The 19,321-nt window shown below is 39.2% G+C and overlaps 1 protein-coding gene across 2 annotated transcripts in view; it reads right to left on the bottom strand.

Moving 5' to 3' along the window:
- Positions 1-4,696: 4,696 nt before the first annotated feature.
- LOC126184552 (pancreatic triacylglycerol lipase-like) overlaps positions 4,697-19,321 on the bottom strand; it is a 46,830-nt gene continuing 32,205 nt past the window's right edge. Inside the window, exons 1-11 of one of the 2 annotated variants that reach the window (XM_049926980.1) lie at positions 13,950-14,088; positions 10,897-11,048; positions 10,700-10,804; positions 10,459-10,605; positions 9,946-10,069; positions 9,742-9,858; positions 9,534-9,656; positions 9,109-9,411; positions 8,042-8,171; positions 7,070-7,261; positions 4,697-5,310 (exon numbers count right to left, since the gene is read on the bottom strand). In XM_049926980.1, the coding sequence (XP_049782937.1) occupies positions 5,223-5,310; positions 7,070-7,261; positions 8,042-8,171; positions 9,109-9,411; positions 9,534-9,656; positions 9,742-9,858; positions 9,946-10,069; positions 10,459-10,605; positions 10,700-10,804; positions 10,897-11,048; positions 13,950-14,085 (1,617 nt within the window). In that variant the 5' untranslated portion in view covers positions 14,086-14,088 and the 3' untranslated portion in view covers positions 4,697-5,222. Of the gene's footprint in view, positions 5,311-7,069; positions 7,262-8,041; positions 8,172-9,108; positions 9,412-9,533; positions 9,657-9,741; positions 9,859-9,945; positions 10,070-10,458; positions 10,606-10,699; positions 10,805-10,896; positions 11,049-13,949; positions 14,089-19,321 lie in introns of those variants that run through there. The other variant, XM_049926978.1, reaches the window with a different exon arrangement.

Below are 19,321 nucleotides of genomic sequence, written 5' to 3'. Positions count from 1 at the left end.
ATTTTGTGTTATGTAAAGGTACAGCCAAGATGCTAGATGTATCCGATCTAGTATTGCGGTTGTGGAATGATGATAGGTGTTTAATGTGAGAAGATAAGTATTGGGGGCACCAGTGGCTAAGAAATCGTTGAAGTAAGCACATCGTGTGGAGATCGCGTGCCTTATGTGGGCGTATCCAACCTAGCTGGGAGTATGAAGAACTGATATGATCATACAACCGTATATTGCATACGTATCTAACGCAAGCATTCATCACTAGCTCGAGGCATCTCGAATTTTCACTATTTGTACCGTGTTGAACTACATCACAGTAGTAAAGATTAGGCAAGACTAGTGTTTGGACTAATTTTTGTTTAACATGGGTTGGAAATATTTTTCTAAATTTTTGAATTGCATGTAGGGAGGAGAGCGATTTCCGGCAAGCTGTGACTGTTTGTTCTTCCCAGTTTAGGTGTTCATCCAAGATTATTCCAAGGTCTTTTACTGTTTTTTGGTATGGTAGTTGGGTACCATTGAGGAGTATTTGAGGGACTGTTTCACGAAAGTACCGACTGATTAACTTTGGATGAGATATAAGTATGACCTGGGATTTCTTGGGGTTTAGTTTCAGACCTAGGTTCTGTGCCCATCGAGAAACAGAGCAAAGATCTGCGTTCATACTCGCTACTGCGTCAGCAATGTTCTTGGGGCTTGCACTTATGTACAGTTGGATGTCGTCGGCATATATATGGTAGTTGCAGGAGTGAATCACTGAAGAAATATCATTAATGTACAGTGAGAAGAGTAATGGACCAAGGACGGAGCCTTGGGGAACTCCAGAGCGCACTTTTTTTCCATGATGACTTTTCCGACCCACAAATGACTTGTTGACTTCTGTTTTTGAGGTAGCTGTCGAACCAGTGTATAGCGCTGTTTGAGAAATTCAGCTGTTTCATTTTAATTAGTAATATATCAAAGTCAACTGTATCAAAAGCCTTGCTAAAGTCAAGCAGTGTTAGGATGGTAGCTTCACGTCTGTCCATAGCATGCTTAATGTCATCAGTTACTTTGATTAATGCAGTTGCTGTACTATGGTGCTTTCGAAAGCCTGACTGATATTTGTTGTGGATGTTATGAGTTTTGAGGTAATCCGTCAGTTGTTCATGGACGATGTATTCTAGGGCTTTAGATATTGCAGGTAGTATGCTGATCGGCCTGTAATCACCTGGCGACTTAGGGTTGTCAGTCTTGGGTATAGGTTGAATTAAACTTTGCTTCCACTCAGTAGGATATGTACTACTGACAAGAGACAGGTTGAAGATGTCTGTGATAACTGGAGTAATAGTGTCTACGACGTTCTTAATCATGCCAATGCTGACTCCATCATTTCCTACTGCCTCGGAAGAGATTCTCATAATTGCCTTGTGTACTGTGCCAGTAGTTACATGTTTTAGGTAAAACTTGTCTCTCGAGAGATTGATATCTTGGGGCTGGTAATTTGTCGCTGCGTGGCAGTTTATAGCTGTTGAGAAGAAATCATTGAATTCTTCTGCAGACGCTTGATAAACAGCGTCAGATCTTCGCTTCCCTATACCGAAACTGCGCAGCTTTTTCCACAGTGCAGCAGGTTTTGTTATACCGCATACGACAGAGCGGGCATGTCTGATTTTGGCATTCCTCACGCTTTGCTTGGTTCTATTTCGGAGTTTCCTATAAGCTTCGTACGCCTTGGGAGTTGGGTTACGCTTGAAGGCCCTATGTGCAGCATCACGTTTATTCATTAACTGGCGTAATGCAGTGGTGAGCCATGGAGCGGGAGCTCTCTTTACCTTGACAGTGCGTTGAGGAGCATGTTTATCATACAGTGTAATAATTTTGCGACATAATTCCCGAATTTTTCCGTCTAAAGTCGGTTCATTGCTTATATCATGCCAAGGGATGTCTGAGCAATCCTTTTGAAGAGCGTCATGGTTAACATTTTTTAGGTTTCTGTAGGTTACCAGGTGAGATTTTTCTTTGGTAGCATGCACTGAGTAATTTAAGAATATCACGTCGTGAGCAGAGAGTCCTGGAGCGGATGTCTGATTGGCGCGAATTATTTTATCTGGTCGCTTTGTTGCTATTATATCTATGAGTGTATGGCTGTGTGGCGTGTGATGAGTTGGGTCCAGCGGTATTAAACTCATATCATTGGAGTGGAACAGTCTCCTTAGTTTTTCTGCAGAGGGAGATTTTAACTGTAAGTCGATGTTTGTGTCACCCATAATGATTAGGTGTTCATACAGTGTCACGAGCGAGGACAGGGCAGACTGAAAGGAGGACGTAGCACCGACGTTTGGAGGTTTATAGATTACTCCAATTAGCAGTTTCTGATTTGATGTGTTTATTTCGAAAAACAAGAACTCTGCTTCTCCTTCGCCCTTTGCATCCGATGTGCATAGTACAGTAGGTCTGAGATCAGAGCGAACATAGGCACCCACACCACCTCCGCGTCGTGAATTAGTTATTAAAGTAGCACTTAGGAAATATCCTGGAAAAATGTCAGATATTCTGTAACAATTTTAATTTTTTCATGCACCTTGGATCTATGTATACAGACCATATTAAAAGTTGTTAAGAATGATGTTATAAACAATAAATAATTCCACCAAAAAAATTAAAAACCTGTTTTTTTTATGTATTTAAATGTAGGCGGCACCGAGTGCCGCACGCACCCCCTGACGCAACAATATTAAGCACACGTGCTGCAGGGTTAATGCTGTTTATGGATGATGTCCCATACACACTTGATTGGAGACAGATCTGTTGTTGAAGTGGGTCAAGGCAACATGTCGACACATTGTAAAGAATTTTTGGTTGTAAGAGGGGTATGGCGGGGGGGGGGGGGGGGGCATTATCGTGTTGGAAAACACCCCCTGGGATGCTGTTTGTGAATGGCAGCACAACAGGTCGAATAACCAGACTGATGTGCAAATTTGCAGCTAGGGTGCGTGGGACAATCATAAGGATGCTGCTGCTGTCATACAGAAATTGCACCCCATAACTCCAAGTGCTGCAGTTTCTGTAGCACACAGCAGGTTTGTTGCAAGCTCTCAATTGGCTTCTTCGTAACCAACACACTGAGGCAGAACAAGATTTTTCGGAAAAAAAACACACTTCCACCCTGCCCTTTATGAGCTCACACTTGACACCACTGAAGTCTCAAATGGTGGTTGGTTGTGGTCAGCAGAATGCATGCTAAAGGCCATCTGGCTTTGAGATGTTCTGGATGTAACTGATTTTTAACTGTGTTTTATCACTATAGCTCCAACTGCTGCTCAAATTTCCGCTGTAGATGCAAAATTATGCACCAGAGCTGTACGCCAAAGACAGGTCTTCCCTCTCGACAGTGCCACATGGCCATCTGAAGCCCAGTCTTGATTTGACCATACATTCCTGTGACCATCCCTGCCAGTGATCATGTACAGTGGCTACATTCCTGCCATGTGTTTCGGCAGCATTGCAGAAGGAACACTTCTCCTCCTTGCCTTATTATGCAACTTCATTCAAACTCAGCAGTGTGTTGATAATGCTTTTTTGTTGCCTTGAAGGCATTCTTGACTGACAACTCATTATGTCCCCTCTCAAAGGTAACTGACGCTCACAACCATTAGAGTGGGTATTCAAAGCAAATTAATTTGCATTCTGATAGTGACACTACTAGTGCCACTCTTATGTGACTGGAACAAAATCTGAAGAGAGATCCACTTTCATATGTAAGAACAAGTCTACCAACTTTTCTTTATGTCACACCAATTCTGTGTTATTTTTTTCCCCACCATCATATACAAAACAGAGGTTCCTCAGTTACAAAGGAGGCTTTGTGTTAAGCATTTATAAAAATAGTAGAAATAATGGTGGAGGCAGACAACATAGAGGTAGTAGGTAGCATCAATGGTGGTGTCAGTATTAAGAGCAGTAATACAATCGTCTTTCATTATTTTTTTACCACAGGTCACTTATTTAGCTTTTAGTGAATGCTAAAGTATAATTTTAGATGAAAATTGGACCACTGAAGAATATAAGCTGTAATGTTGAGTGTGGAATACATACATAAAAATTGTGTCTTGCTCTCATGATATAAAGATGAATAATTTGTTGATTGTACTAATAACTACAAATCTTACAGAACCTGAACAGCTTATGTACAGAAGTGTAATTTTGCATTAAAATTTAATCTTACGGAAAAAATTCCTCCCTTGTCCATAGTTTCATTTAATACTCTCAGTGTCAGGGGTGTGTGTGTGTGTGTGTGTGTGTGTGTGTGTGTGTGTGTGTGTGTGTGTGTGTGTGTGTGTGTTCGTCCGTCCAAGTACTGTGTTCGCCAATACATTACACCGAAGCTATTTAAGAAAATTATCAAGGCTGTAACGCAAGCATTTAAGAGTCTACTACCAATGACAATTTAAGCTACTACTGAAACTTTAAGATCAAACTTTACACAAGTCACCAGTCCAGCAATTTGATTAACAGTATTTCTTTCTTTGTATTATTCTCTGAACATCGTCAGCATTTGTTTAAAACTGCTATCGTCTTTCACAAAAATTCATATTTTATTTTCTAACTCAGTCTCTTATGAAAGATTCTGTAGACCATCAGTGCCATATTCACATGAGCAACTGGTTAAGGACAGGAATTTTGTCAACAGAAGGAAGCAATGAATTAACAAATGCAGCAATTCCATTTTTCAAAACTTGTTTACTAATATAAAAATCTATAAAAACAAATGTGAAATCATGTCAAATGCTCTCACATTGAAACAACAGTATATTACATCTAAAAATATGACTATAAAAATAATACTGTATGTCAAATGTTTGCTTTTTCACTATGTGCCAGGAGTTAATCTAACAGTTGTCTTGTTTGTTAGTATAACCTCCATGATGGCAGGAACAGCAGAGATGACTGCAGAGACTTAGAATTGAACACCTCAATGTTTCTTCACTTAGTCTATGCTAATTACACCCACTCCGGCTAAGCAGATCAAATATTCTGTTTTCAGTCCTTTTGCAAATATTTAACACTTGCAAAAAATTAACTCACACTCAATTCTTTGGTACATTATGAGAGAGAGAGAACAATGTTTCACACTGTCCTCGTGTAACAACACACTATCACAGATTCACTGACAGCATTTCCAGTACCTGTTGGTACTGAATATTAGGAACTGCCAAGTAATAATTTAGTTAAATTGTTTATGGAAGTCACTCTTGTTTACAGTCCACATTCCTCCTCATTTCCATTACTTCTTTGGGATATATTGCCCTACCATAAGGTGGACATAAAGTGTGCCTGAAACAGTAACAATAAAAATTATGTTTGAAATATATATGATTCTTTCATTCTACTATACCTATAAAAACAAACATCAAAGAATATTTAGCAGGCATGTAACTTTAAAATATTGAGTGAGCCACCAATGTAACATTAAAACAATCTACAAAAGTAGACCAGCATGTCATAGTGGAGGTTCCTACTATATCACTGTGTGCTAAAATGAAGGGTTTATCTGTCAGGAAACTAACAGTAGATCTCATCTAATGTGTAACTATCACTCAAGATATGGCAGTGGATCTTCACTCTACACATTGTGTCCTCCAGACATACAAAATTCAGGCAGTGGTGTGTTAAGCCTAAGTGGCTGGCAGGGCTTAATTCTCACACAGACAAGCCATACCATTTGCTTCACTTTCAAGCACCGCTCCTTACACTGGTGGTCCATCTACTTAGTCATGCACTGCAGTGACAGCATTTAATGTGACTATACAAAGTTCAGTGCAGACTACTTTTGCTAGTCATCTGCTTACTCATGCCATCTCACCAGCAGAAAAACAAATTCCCACACTCTGTAGGAAGATGGGAGACATTGTTTCAACTTTTATTGGGTCACACTTCACACTTTCAGGGCACTTGAGAAGATGGAATGAATGTATTTCCAGTTTCATGTACTGCAATGCCCTTATGAATAAGTTACATTAAAACACTATTTCATGAGCATATCTTTAAATGTACCACGTAAATTAGTGAAAGCAATCCCCAGGCTTCAATGAGTCCAAATTATTTGGATCACCTTAGTGCTATCCTCCAGAAAATTTATGATATTGTGAGGCATTCTTTTGAGTCAGTAACAACATCTCACACTGGTGGTTTGCTTTTCTTCAGTTCTGCATGAAATAATCTAAGGTCTTTGTTGCTTATTGTCTGTAATAGATTGCATACATTGTTCACAAACTTATCAGTTATGGTTTGGTGGAGAAAGACAAGTCCAATAATTCCAGTTTCACCAAATAGTACACCACTCTGCTCTCTAATTTTGCAGACACACTGCATTATCAGAATTTTCAGAACCCATGTGTGTTTTAAGGGTTTGCATGCAGCCATGTTTAAAAACCATTGCAAAATGGAACAATACACATTATTTGTTCACAGCGCAAAGCACATGCTTTCAACACCAGTCTGAAGCACTAAACAACAATTTTCTGACTTCTTTTGAAACCCACTCCTAACTTTTCTAGTTTATTCTTAGTTAAATCTGATACACAACCTACTCCACTGAACTACAGTCCCCACCAATGAGCCAGAGCACCATGTGGCAACTGCAGCCTATCTATGTGGGTATTTGTTCCTGCATAATGCCAGAGAGAATGCACTGTATAGTGTAGCAGTCCAAATCAATGAAATTCTCTGTCCTAAGGGAAGTATGAGTTAATACATTACTGAAGCTTTCACTTCACAGTAACATCACAAAGGCAAATTTGTCACGTCTGAGTTCCACGAAAGTTTTGCCCAGATGACCACATCTGTGAACCACTACTAATATGTCCCACTGAATTCCTTAGTCCTTCATTTTGACAAAGGAAATGTGTTGTGTCCAGGTATTATGTCTGCAGTTACATTAATCTCTCAATACGCATTTAGTGAATATCGGAAAACCTCACTACAGTGTACATATACATACTATTTTAACTTTTTCTTTAACATACAAATTGAAATTTGGACAGTAATAATATTAATATTTATTTTCAAATACATATTTCACATTTAGACCAACCTGCTTGACCGCTCCAGGTTCTCAACCACAGCAGACTGCAAGAACAATCTTGGGGGTGTGACAAATCTCCATGTAAGGGGATTTAAAAATGATGTTTCATACACCCATTCAATACTAACTCCTTCAAGAGATTCTGAACACTTTGTTGATACTATGAACTTGTGTTGTGTACCTGGTTCAAACAGTATAGCCCTATTGGAAAAAAAAGAAAAAGACATATACATAAATCATTTTTTAGAGTTAAGATTTTTATGTTGTATTCATAAGAACTACTTACTAAGAAACTAAAACTACAATATCAAATAATTATTTGAAAATTCTCTTGAGTGAAGATATTGTCAGCAGATGGATATAGCAGATTAATTTTACCTACATGTGATTTAAGAGAAGAGAATCTGTGATTTGTTGCAAATGGAACTCAACTGAATGAAATACTTGACATCACACCACTTAGCAGTAATTCACCTGGTTGATACCCTGATATTTTGAGTCCATTATCAGTAATATTTTATACTCTAAACTGCCCTACAGTCTGCTGAAAGTGCTGCTACAGAAGCTGTGAACTAGTGCAAGATGATCTGGTATTACTCAGATTTACCAGTCCTCTTCCAGAAAGAGCAACTAGTTAGGATCATTTTTCGCAAAAACTGTTCTACTTTGCACTTCCCATCAACATACTATCCAACTGCAGGTAGTTACTGTAGTTTACCCTGTTTATTGTCTAAACTTTTTTCCAAGATAGTTTTCCTGTGTTCCCTTCAAAAGAGAATTATTTTCCTCTTTTGGCCAACAGAAGAATATTCTGGTTCCTGTAAGTTTTTTTTTTATCATGTGCAACATGGCAAAATAGTTTTACTGAATGGCAATTTCGTTATGGAAATTTATTTTACTGTCGTCACTACAGATATGTTAAGAGGCAAAATAAATGTTATTAACTTGTGTGTCTGGTGGATTCCACCAACTTGTGCATACCTTGTATTCACTTGGATTCTTTCAATAGATTCTCCTCTTTTTAGAACAATCCAGAAGTGTCCAATTTCACTCCCATGTTTCACACTTGCAGGTGAAGTTGAAACGTTTATTAATACTCTAAAATGTTCACCTGAAACAAAATGTCCTGTTTAGCACACAGTTCACTCCAATGCACTCATGTAATGTACTATGTTGTTGGTTAAAACAAACTCCACTTTAAGCAGTAGTACCCAAGTAGACAATTTGAAGTAGTTACCACCACTGGCAAACTGTTTCAGAGTTCAAGAGCAATTTGTTTTCACTGACTATGCTAAGAGTTTGCTACAAGCATTTATTCATGACAATCTTAACACTTATGTGCTAAATTTTATGTGTGACTGCTTTCAATAAACATTGAAGTTGCTATCAAACCAAATTAAGTAAAATAAAAGAGTATTTTAAGTGTAAGAAAAATGGATGCCAGGCAAAATCTTATTCTGTTCTAAGGAAGTCAATTCATCTACAAAAGAAATGGCTTACGAAACTCATTCAAATGATTTTTTAGTACTGTGTCAGTGTGGGACCCTTATTAGGTAGGGTTACTATAAACAAGAAGATTGTATTATGAGTAGCACCTAATCATGGAATTATTTAGAAAATGCAAGAATGTTAGAGAGATTCTATAACTTCCTTTCCATACACTGTAAGAAGCATTGGGGTTTACAGAATATTGGTGTTAAAACTGTGAGAGTTGTCCAGAAGAATCCAACAATGCACTCCTCCCACAAACAAAAACCAACACAGAAAACATCTGAGCAACATACTATGTAGAATCGGAGACATTTCTAAAGTTCTTCATTTGTTACTAATAATAGCTTATGTACAAATCCAGAGATTATAGTTGTAAAATTAAGCTGTAATACTGCCATAAAATGTTTTGACAGCAAGAGGTGACAAAGCTATCCCATTCTAGAAATTATTCACAATTAAACTCTCACAATGAGGGTTAAGGAATACTTTTAGTGAATCTTATACATCAAAGTTTTAAAAATCTCTTATGTTATTTTTAGAAAGTGAAAGTTACTTACGACAAAATGGTGTTTCAGATCCTGTAATTAGGTATGTTTTAACACTTCTCCTTTGTAGAATTCTGTTTTTTGAATTTGTCACCATATGTGGTTGTGAATTGTACCCAAATCTTGTACAGTAGGATTCTCCATTCTTATAACCATTTTTTATATCGTAATGCTTTCCACAAGAAAAGCAAGAACCATTAAGAAAATCTTCCCAAGACTTGCATTCTATAGCCATGAAAGGATATTTTGTATTTATTGATTCCATATAATATTCATAGCTTCTAAGGTGGTTGCAGCTGACAAAACTGCGCAGACCTGAAAATTGAAAAAACCAAATCATTACTCATTAATTATATTCCATGCAGGTACGTAACTCTTCCTACAGCGAGGCAAGGAAACATTCCTTTTGCTTATTAGCTGTACACTGACTGCAATACCTTTGGACAAACTTCCTTTCTGTCTTCCTATATGCCCGAAGACTCCATCAGTACAGCCAGGCTGACGAATGCCTCCATTTGGGTAAAAGTCCACGTGACCAACAGGTTCTTTCAGTCCAAGGCCTAAAAGCATTAAGCAAAACATATTTCTTCATTATGAAGAAAAAATGCAAACATGCCACCATCTTCATATTTTGCAGACACTCACCGCCACTCATGAATGGTGCTGCATCAGTATGTACAACATCTACATAATCAGCATCAGATGGGTCCAGGCGCACAATGGGGTCAGTTTTTGTAAAATGTGGTTCTGCAGGATCCAGTCCTAAAATGATATGAAAGCTTAGCTAGATAATATACTTTATGACAGGTAATTTCATACTGTGTTACAACAAAAGCAAGAACTTGTTACCTGTTATGCGACCAAGCTTCATTCTAAATTTTGTTTGTAGAGTATGTCCAATGTATGACGCTACATGAGAACCTAAACTGTGCCCAATGACATGGCACTTTTTCACATCAACTCCAACATTATTCTGCAAAAGACAAAATTGTGTAATTAGCATATGCACAAACAAAATTAATACAAAATGCACAAACTAAATGAATGGATCAGCCAGAATGAAATCTATCTGCATTTTAATAAACCTACAGTTACAACAGGAAAAAAAGGGAACCAATCCAAATTTCCTGATTTTTCATGAACAGCTGCCATAGCCACCAGACTATCTGAGGATGCCTCTACACCTAACTCAAACTTCCACTGCCACCCGAGTTACCACATATGATTTACAATAATTAAGAATCCAGGTTCAAGTCCCAGCTCAAATTTTTAGTTGTAGGTTTAAACACAAAGCTTACAGTCTTAGTTTTTTTTTATTTATAATACTATTCTGTGAACAGGCAGGGTGGGAACTGAACTTACCACCATATGTGCAACAAGATGACCAGCCATTGCACCCACAACTCTAATATTTGCAACTGCTTGGGAGTATGGTGGTTTAGAGCCTCCACCCCATCCAATAACAATAACATTCATATCAGAATGGTCAAGAAGGGCCCTGGTCATATTCTGCAATAAAACATTGTGTTACAGATTAATACATGAAAACCATTAATTTTATGAGATTATATATAATCTTAGCCTCAACACCTTTTCAGCTTACCATAAGCCACGGTTTCTGTCCATTTTCCAAATATCCATGACTGATAAGCACTACATTTTGCCTGGGGTTTAAATAGGAAGCATTCCATCTCATTAGTTCCAAACGCTGCAAATGAAAACATAAATAAGTGACAATTCTGGTTTTACAAACAAAGTACAGAAGTATCTTACAAATACTGTTGTAACAGAAGTTCTTACTTGGCACTCATGTCGATTCCTTCGTGTGTATAAGCAAAAATAGGGATTTATTTTCTCTGGAGATTCTGGAGGCAAGCTGATTGGTCGGGTCTCAGATGTCCATGGGCTATCTGTACTGAAGCAACCATATATGCCGTAACAACGTGTGGAGTCTGCAACACAAACATGACATACCATAAGCCTTCAGAGTTATTTTTTCAGAATTGGTCTTACTGTGTAAAATTCTGTCCCTGCATTGCATGTCACCATTTCTAAGGTCCAGAACAGTCTTAATTAAAACCAAACACTGCCAAACTACCATTCTGGGGAACTGCCTGTAATCTGACATTAACTCCTTCAACTGCAGCAATCCAAAATACATGAAATATCAAATTACTAGTCTCTCACACATTCTACTCCAATATGAATGGAAACCTGAAACCCTGTCTTTTCTGTTCTGGTCTGTTCTTCATTTCTTTTCTTGAAATTCTGACTTGCGTTGAGTGGTTGGCTACCTTATTCAGTTTCAACAATTCCATTAAAATCTAGTACAAATTTTATAGGTGTGGTATTTGGAAAATATTTTTTCCAGTCACCACAATCAATCATTTAGATACTGCACTGACATTAACAAATGTAGACTGCTAAGCAGTGTGCAATTTACAACATGAAACACCTGTGTGTTAAGCATGGTTGAATACTGTCATCTGAACTTTTTCCCACCTCTCAATGCCTTTAACATAATTCTGGACTTTTCCATCTTTATGTTTTAAATACAAGGTAACAGTGTAATGTTTTGTTACGGCCTAGTAGTAACTATTGCATTAAATGCAACTACCACAACCTGGAATCTAATTGTGTGGCAGCCAGAACAGAATACTAACAAAACACCTGGAAAAAGGAGCACAAAATACCCCAAGTAAACTGGATGGCACTGCAACGACAAAATACTATTCATACAATTAGCAGTTTAGTGGTACATTACTGGTTTACACAAAAATGCGAAAGGTTTTTCTGAAAGTAGCAAAGGACGAGGGAAGATACGAATATATTCTCATAATCCGGCTGATTGGGTTGCAGAGGTGCATACGTTTCAAGAGCTGCTCGTACATGAAACAATACTTAACTAGTATAACCATTAAAATCATCACCGCAACGTTTTGCCGCGCGTCATTCGTTGTCTGATGTACGTAGTCATTTTGCCAGATGGCAGAAAAACGCTCTTCGGAAGGTGGTCCGGTTATATCAATATTCCCGTCCGACTGGAGTAGACTGTGTTCGGGAAGTCTAAATTTATATTTACAGTTCACCAGTGTCTGAAACAAGTGCAGTCTGGTCGCTAGCCAATACTGCTGAAACCACAGTATGTTATTCCATAAAATTTAATGTTAACATGTTTCCGTGCATGAAACTAAGATGCAGATGTAATTACAGCAATGAGGAAGTATCTACTCCAGATTACCGCGTTTACACGGTAGATATTGTGATAGTAAAATCTAATGTCGCCAAAGTCTGGACCAAATTTTGTTTCACAGACTGACGAAGCGCACTGATACAAGAAACCTACTGTGATACCGGTACGCGTCTCGTGTTGCTACTACAGAACTACGGAGCCACTTGCCATGGTGTTGCTTTCGTGACACGGCGAAATCGCAAGAGTTTAAACTGACTTCTTGAAGATGAGGAAACTTTACTTTTGGTGCCGCTGACCTAGCCAATATAGCTAAGGAACCAAGTATTTTTTTCATATATGTAGTCAACTGATTGTAAAATATGGAGGTTTGTCTATTTTACCATTTATCAGGTAATTATCTTTAAGACTTTGCAGTTTTGCACAATCGATGTTTGAAAGTTGACGAATCTTATGACTACAATAGTGATGGGAAAAACCGACCGCTTGCAACAGATACCAATATTTTAGTTCTGAATAACTGGTATTTTCGGTAATTGTTTCGTCTTTTACGATAGGCCTTTAATTTTTTATTAGTAACTGGAGAGAAACCAGTATGCCAATTTACTATAGAAGCAGTGATAAAATTTTTGGTTTTTAAATGAAACTTTTTTCAAAATGAGTAATTTTTATTTGAAAAATTTCGACAGCATTGAAATCAAAAGTGTTCATTTGAATTTTCTGAAAAAAAAAATTCGTTGTATTCAAATTCCTGTTACAAAGCAAATATATTTGAATACGAAATTGGTTTTTGTCCCAAATAATTAAAAAGAACACCAGAAATTTTAAGCGTAAGCTTATTACTAGCTCGCTTTTTCTATATTATAAAAGTTAAGGAAATTAAGGTAACAAACTAAAACAATTCATTCATAGTTTATAATAAAAATGGAAAGTAGCTGATCAACTCTGTATGTAATATACCTTCATCTACCTCTAGCCCTTTGTAACACACCAAAAACAGTCTTCCAACCTCGGTTTAGACCCTCGAGCACTATCTATTCGTTATGCCCAAATAATGGTACGATCTTCGATTACAACACGATTTTTGAGCAGAGTTTCAAAAAATTGAAATCAACAGGGGAATTGATTTTTGCAGTATTCGTCGTCTCATTGCTTTCGAGAAAAGCGGCGAACGGACAACGATTTCTTTAGTTATTCTGACATATTGATTCTATTTATCTTCGAAGGAAAAAAAAAAAACCCACGCAGAAGTTTGGTGGTGTCTTAGAGCTATTCTACCTTTCTGATGTCACCATTTATAACTGGTAAAAATAAATCTAAAAATCGTTTATTTAAAAAAACTGGCTATTTTGAGCCGTTTTAATAGGCTAAACTAGAGATGAAAATCCAGTATAACCGATTACAGGTTGTATCAGCGACAGCCGCCATCCATAGACTACAGCTGCCCAAGTTGCGAGAACTTTGTTTCTACCTGGTGGGATAGCATTAAAATCGTTATACCGCTTCAAATCGAATATATTGCGAAACCAGTTATCAATAGTATGCTCGCCCAGTTTCCTGTAAACTACGGTGGAGCGTGACAGATCTTAGTCGTCATGTTTGTACGAACCTCGTCTGTCAGTATGACAAACTAAACGCGTGCGACAGGTAATGCCCGACTTACTTGGTCCTATTTCGATGTCACCGATAGAGTCGATATCAAAGTCGACCTCGTCCGACACGGGCGGCACGGTAGCGTTGTGCGCCGTGAGGTTGAAGACGACCAGCGCCATCTCCATCACAACGGCGGGGTGAGTCATGGCTGCGACTGGAATGCGGCAGACGACCGCGCCAACAGCTTTTATTTCAGAGGGCCGGGCCACGCCTCCAGCCCTTGACGTCAAACGCCCCTCCACGTGTCTCCACACCGCCGAACTTTGATCTCGCGATAAATCGTTTGGCCCCCTCCGCTCGCCAATAACTCTCCATCTGACACGTTCTGATTAGGAACGCGTCTATACATAAACAAACCATTCGTCGGCTACGCTGCTTTGACCGTGTCCCGAAATCATTTGGTAGTAATCACGATACCGAGCACCAACACACTACAGACGAGAAATTTTCCATGTCTACGCGTACATCAACCTAATCCACTCTGAGCTTAGAACTTGCCTAAATTTTTACCATTTAAATCAGTCTCCTATGCTTTGACTCAGTTACAGTAGGTAGTAATCGACGAAGAATCATCGAGAAAAACAAAAGTGATATCCGGCGTTCCCCAAGGAAGTGTTACTGGTCCTCTCCTGTTTCTTATCTATATAAACGATATAGGTGACAATCTGAGAAGGCCACCTTAGAAGATTTGCAGGTGACGCTATCATTTAGCGTCCAGTGAAGTCATGAGAAGATCGAACTGAATTGCAAAGCTATGTAGACAAGATATCTGGAAGGTTTGAAAAGCGATAATTGTCTCTCTTTAGGAAAAGTGAGAGGTCATCTATGTGAGTACAAAAAGAAATCAGTTAAATTTCAATTACACGATAAATCACACAAATCTAAAGGCTGTCAATTCGACTAAATACCTAGGAATCGCACTCGGGAGCAACTTAAGTTGGAACTGTCACATTTATGTTATTGGAAAGGAAAAATGAAAACTACGTCTTACTAGCATGACACTTAGAAGATGCAACAGGTCTGCTAAAGAGATTGCCTACATTACCCTTGTTCGTCCCCAGAATTGATAGGTTGATTGACTTTGGGGAGGGGACCAGACAGCGAGGTCATAGGTCCCATCGGATTAGGAAAGGAAGGAAATCGGCCGTGCCCTTTCACAGGGACCATCCCGGCATTTGCCTGAACCAATTTAGGAAAATCTATATCACAAGTGCTAGGTTATTGCTGTTGTGTATGGGATCCTTACCAGATAGTATTGACGGAGGACGTCGAAGAAGGGCAGCTCATTTCGTAGTATCGCGAAACGGGGAAGAGTCACGGATGTGATACGCGAGTTGGGGTAGCACTCATTAAGACAAAGGTGCTTTTCCTTGAGGCGAGATCTTTTCACGAAATTTCAATCCACTTTCTCCTCTGAATGTGAAAAATATTTTGACGCCAACCTATCAGTACAGAGGAAGAAATGACCACCACCGCCACAGTAATATTTAAGTATTCATTTTTCCTACCCGCTGCTACAGAGTCTAATGGTAGAAAAATAGCTGAAAGGTTCTTCGAAGAGCCTTCTGCCAGGCGCTTAAAGGTGAATTGCAAAGTAGTTATGCAGACGTGGATTTAGATTACCTGGAAGTGAAACAATGTGCAACGCAAATTATTTCATTATGAACAACGCAGCTCTGTGGTTCCAGGAAAATAAGTTACTACAGTTAAATGTCAACCGAACACACACTTCCCTTTTCTATCCTTATAACTCAGAAAATAAAGCGTTCTGTGAAATTATTCGGCCTTTATCATTACAGTAAATAGTGGCGGAACTCCAAGAAAAATACGCTCTGATGAAAGTTAGCAAGAATGACACTTCCCAGGAAACTTAATTGTGCGCACACGCATTAATACTAGAGCTGCCGGTATTATTTCTGCCGAGGCAATGGACGTTTTGCTTTGGCAGCAATTGATCGTATTGTGTATTACTGGTTTAACTACATACACGAGGTATTGTGTCCTTGGGCATGATAGGCCTTGTGCATGATAAAGAGAACGTCTAAGTGTATAAATTCACATCGTGTTTGCAGGCATGTGGAACTTAACTATTTCATTAATAACCCATGACCAGGCACAAGGAAATCACTCTGAAGTAAATTTCAAATTGTGATGTAGTATTGGATGATAAACTCATACAATACTGACGTCTTTAGTGAAATACAAGCTCTTATTTTATGAATTTTACGGGTCAAGACTTAGTAGTGTTCTGCCACTTAACTTTTATAGCTTAATTAACTGAAGTATGTCCAGGTGTTAGAACGAGCCGGCCGTGGTGACAGAGCGGTTCTAAGCGCTTCAGTCCGGAACCGCGCGACTGCTACGGTCACAGGTTCGAATCCTGCCTCGGGCATGGATATGTGTGATGTCTTTAGGTTAGTTAGGTTTAAGTAGTTCTCAGTTCTAGGGGGACTGATGACCTCAGCTTTTAAGTCCCATAGTGCTCAGAGCCATTTGAATCATTTTTTGTTAGGACGAGTATTTATATTCTCATACTCCATTTGCATTCATATCTATGACTGATGTTCCTGTTTTCTACATACGAATAAGTCCACTATTTTGGCACAACATACGCTGAGCTGAACTTCTCCAGTCATGTTGTTCCCATTAAAATTTCTACAGTGTCTTACTAGGCCCTGGTTTGCAGAGTGTCAAGTGTTGGTGAACACACTACGTGAAGTGAATACGTCCTTCGCAGTTATGCTGGGCTTACGGATCCCTAATTTAAATAGAAACCTCACCACGTTCACCTATTTCCGCTTGACCCAGTGTGACTTTCCTGAATATTCACCTCAGAGGTTTCCTTTAACTGCCACGTTTAAATATTGCGTTTTTTATCTGTCGTCCGGCTCTAGATTCTTAAGGGTAATAATCACTACTGTCGACGGGCCTAGCCGCTAATGTGTGTGTTTTAACAGTATCTTCATTTCGGGTTTTGTACATTTAGCCAACAGGGATTCGCTAGAATATCGCCTTTCGTATAACTTCGACTGAATCTACACTTTTATTATGTAGCCTCTATGGAAGTGTCAAGAATATTTTCTAACGTCCCTGATGGTGATTCCCCGTGCTTGGTAGTCATTACCCCAAGGTGTAAACGATGCCAAGGTTCAAGATGTTTATCAGTTGCGTATATGGCCCATGTTCCGGCAAACACCTGTTTCTTAACTAGCACGTGAAGTACCGAAGTTCGAAATGCTAAAACCGAATAAGAATTCCTTGCAATAACTGAGGCGCGTGCTGTAGCACCCAACACGATTTTATCTGTGAAACTTCTTGTGTTTACAATCTATGTTTGAAAGTTAACGAATCCTTAGTGCCGAAGCCCAAGAGACCGAGGGAAACAGATCTTAACAATTATGAGCAGCTTTTTTTTCAGTGTGTGTGTGTGTGTGTGTGTGTGTGTGTGTGTGTGTGTGTGTGTGTGTGTGTGTGTATATGCAGGGATTTAAGCAAATGTGAACATTTTATCCCAATAATCAATCTTTTATGACTCGTTAATTTTATGGTCATAATTGTCATACACCGTGTTCTTTCTCCAGACTTGCTACTGTAGTACACTCCACGACGAGGGAAATCTACAACTCTACGGCAACGGAATTGGGAAGTCGTGTTCTTTTTGAGCGAAAAAAGATTGTCTCGTCTACGTACATGGCACCATGGGCTGGACTGGTCGTTTTAGTTTAAGAACAACTCGCTTTTATCAAGTTGAAAATGGTTGAAATGGCTCCGAGCACTATGGGACTTAACATCTGAGGTCATCAGTCCCCTAGAACTTAGAACTACTTAAACCTAACTAACCTAAGGACATCACACACATCCATGCCCGAGGCAGGATTCCAACCTGCGAGCGTAGCGGTCGCACGGTTCCAGACTGAAGCGCCTAGAACCGCTCGGCCACTTCGGCCGGCTTTTATCAAGTAAAGCATCGCTTGTGCGACCACTACTTTCAGACATCGAAATACGTATAGCGCTTTCATGCGTAACAACCGATCGAGTGGCAGCATATGTATGGTTTTCTGTGGTTGGTCTGCTTCCATCACTATCTGTAAGTTCTCAGTTTCCAGATTTCTAATTTTATTCATGTTCTACGCATGTTACTTCCGCTATCTCCATATTTTGTTGGGAACGCTTTTCATTATTTGATTTTACTTTGTATTTTATGGCCATTTTGCTTCTTTTCTATCATAGGTTTATTAAATTGTGGTATCCTGAAGCCGAACTTTATGATGCCGCGGGAAGAACTAAAGAATAAGGTAACGCTGCCACATCGCTACGAGGCTAGTCAGCACACTATAGGCGACGATGCAGTTGGGAAGGCAAATTCGCAGTTTGACAGCTACGGGTTTGTCAAACGAGCGTGCAGACGTACAACCCAATTTTGTCGAATCTGACCTAACCTTTTAAGCAGTTGTCACACTGCACGTACGTGTCGTGAAGTGCTTTGGCACTCTTGCAATGTATGAGGCGCAATGCAGAATATAAACTTGCAGTCTTCGAAACGTGCTCCAATTGACAGATATATCAAAATTACAGCTAATAGTCTGGCAAGCAAATAGCTACTGTGTGACGAACGCATGCGTAAACGGTAAACTTTTTTGTCAGATCGGCCGTCGATCAAAGTTCGCAACATCTCTAAGAAGTTACGTTTGACAAACTTTAAAGGAAACAGCACTTTTTCAAATAATTGGACAAACACGTGAAGTCTGACAAATTGATTGATCGATTGTTGATGCCTTAAGCGATCCACATGTTTCACGACAATTGCAGCCGATCAGAAGATGCAGGTAGGGTTTCTGATTTTCTCGCCTCTATCTACTTCTATTTGCTTTATCAAGCATAAGAGTTTCAAAAATGCTCCACTCTCTTAATTAGAATGGGTTCAATGCCAACTGTCTCGCAAATTGGAGCCTTATTAGCCTTCACCTTCATTAATGCTGTCGCTGATAGGTTTGGAACTCTTCCCTTTTCCTTCCGTCAGTAATTAATTTCAGGAACTCTTGCCGGCAATGAGAAGTTAATTATCGTCCAACTAGTCATCACTGCAGGGCACACATACACAACAGACGACTTCTAAAATTATGTACACGTTGTCATCACATTTACTAATTAGCCTCTAATGTGTATTTGCCCGATGTCTGAACTGGCGTTGGAAAGACGTTACTTATCTTCCCGCAGCGTTTCACAGATCTTACACTGCCCGGCGTAACTACCGTTTCAGTGTGGAATCACTGACTAGTAAGTGATATACCACTTTGGCGACTGCGTTCACACTGCTCTTCCGCACCGCCCCCCCCCCCCCCTCACACACACACACACACACACACACACACACACACACAC

This window comes from Schistocerca cancellata, chromosome 4 (assembly GCF_023864275.1).
Source record: "Schistocerca cancellata isolate TAMUIC-IGC-003103 chromosome 4, iqSchCanc2.1, whole genome shotgun sequence".
Classification (NCBI taxonomy): domain Eukaryota; kingdom Metazoa; phylum Arthropoda; class Insecta; order Orthoptera; family Acrididae; genus Schistocerca; species Schistocerca cancellata.
This window is presented reverse-complemented; position numbering and strand designations above follow the sequence as displayed.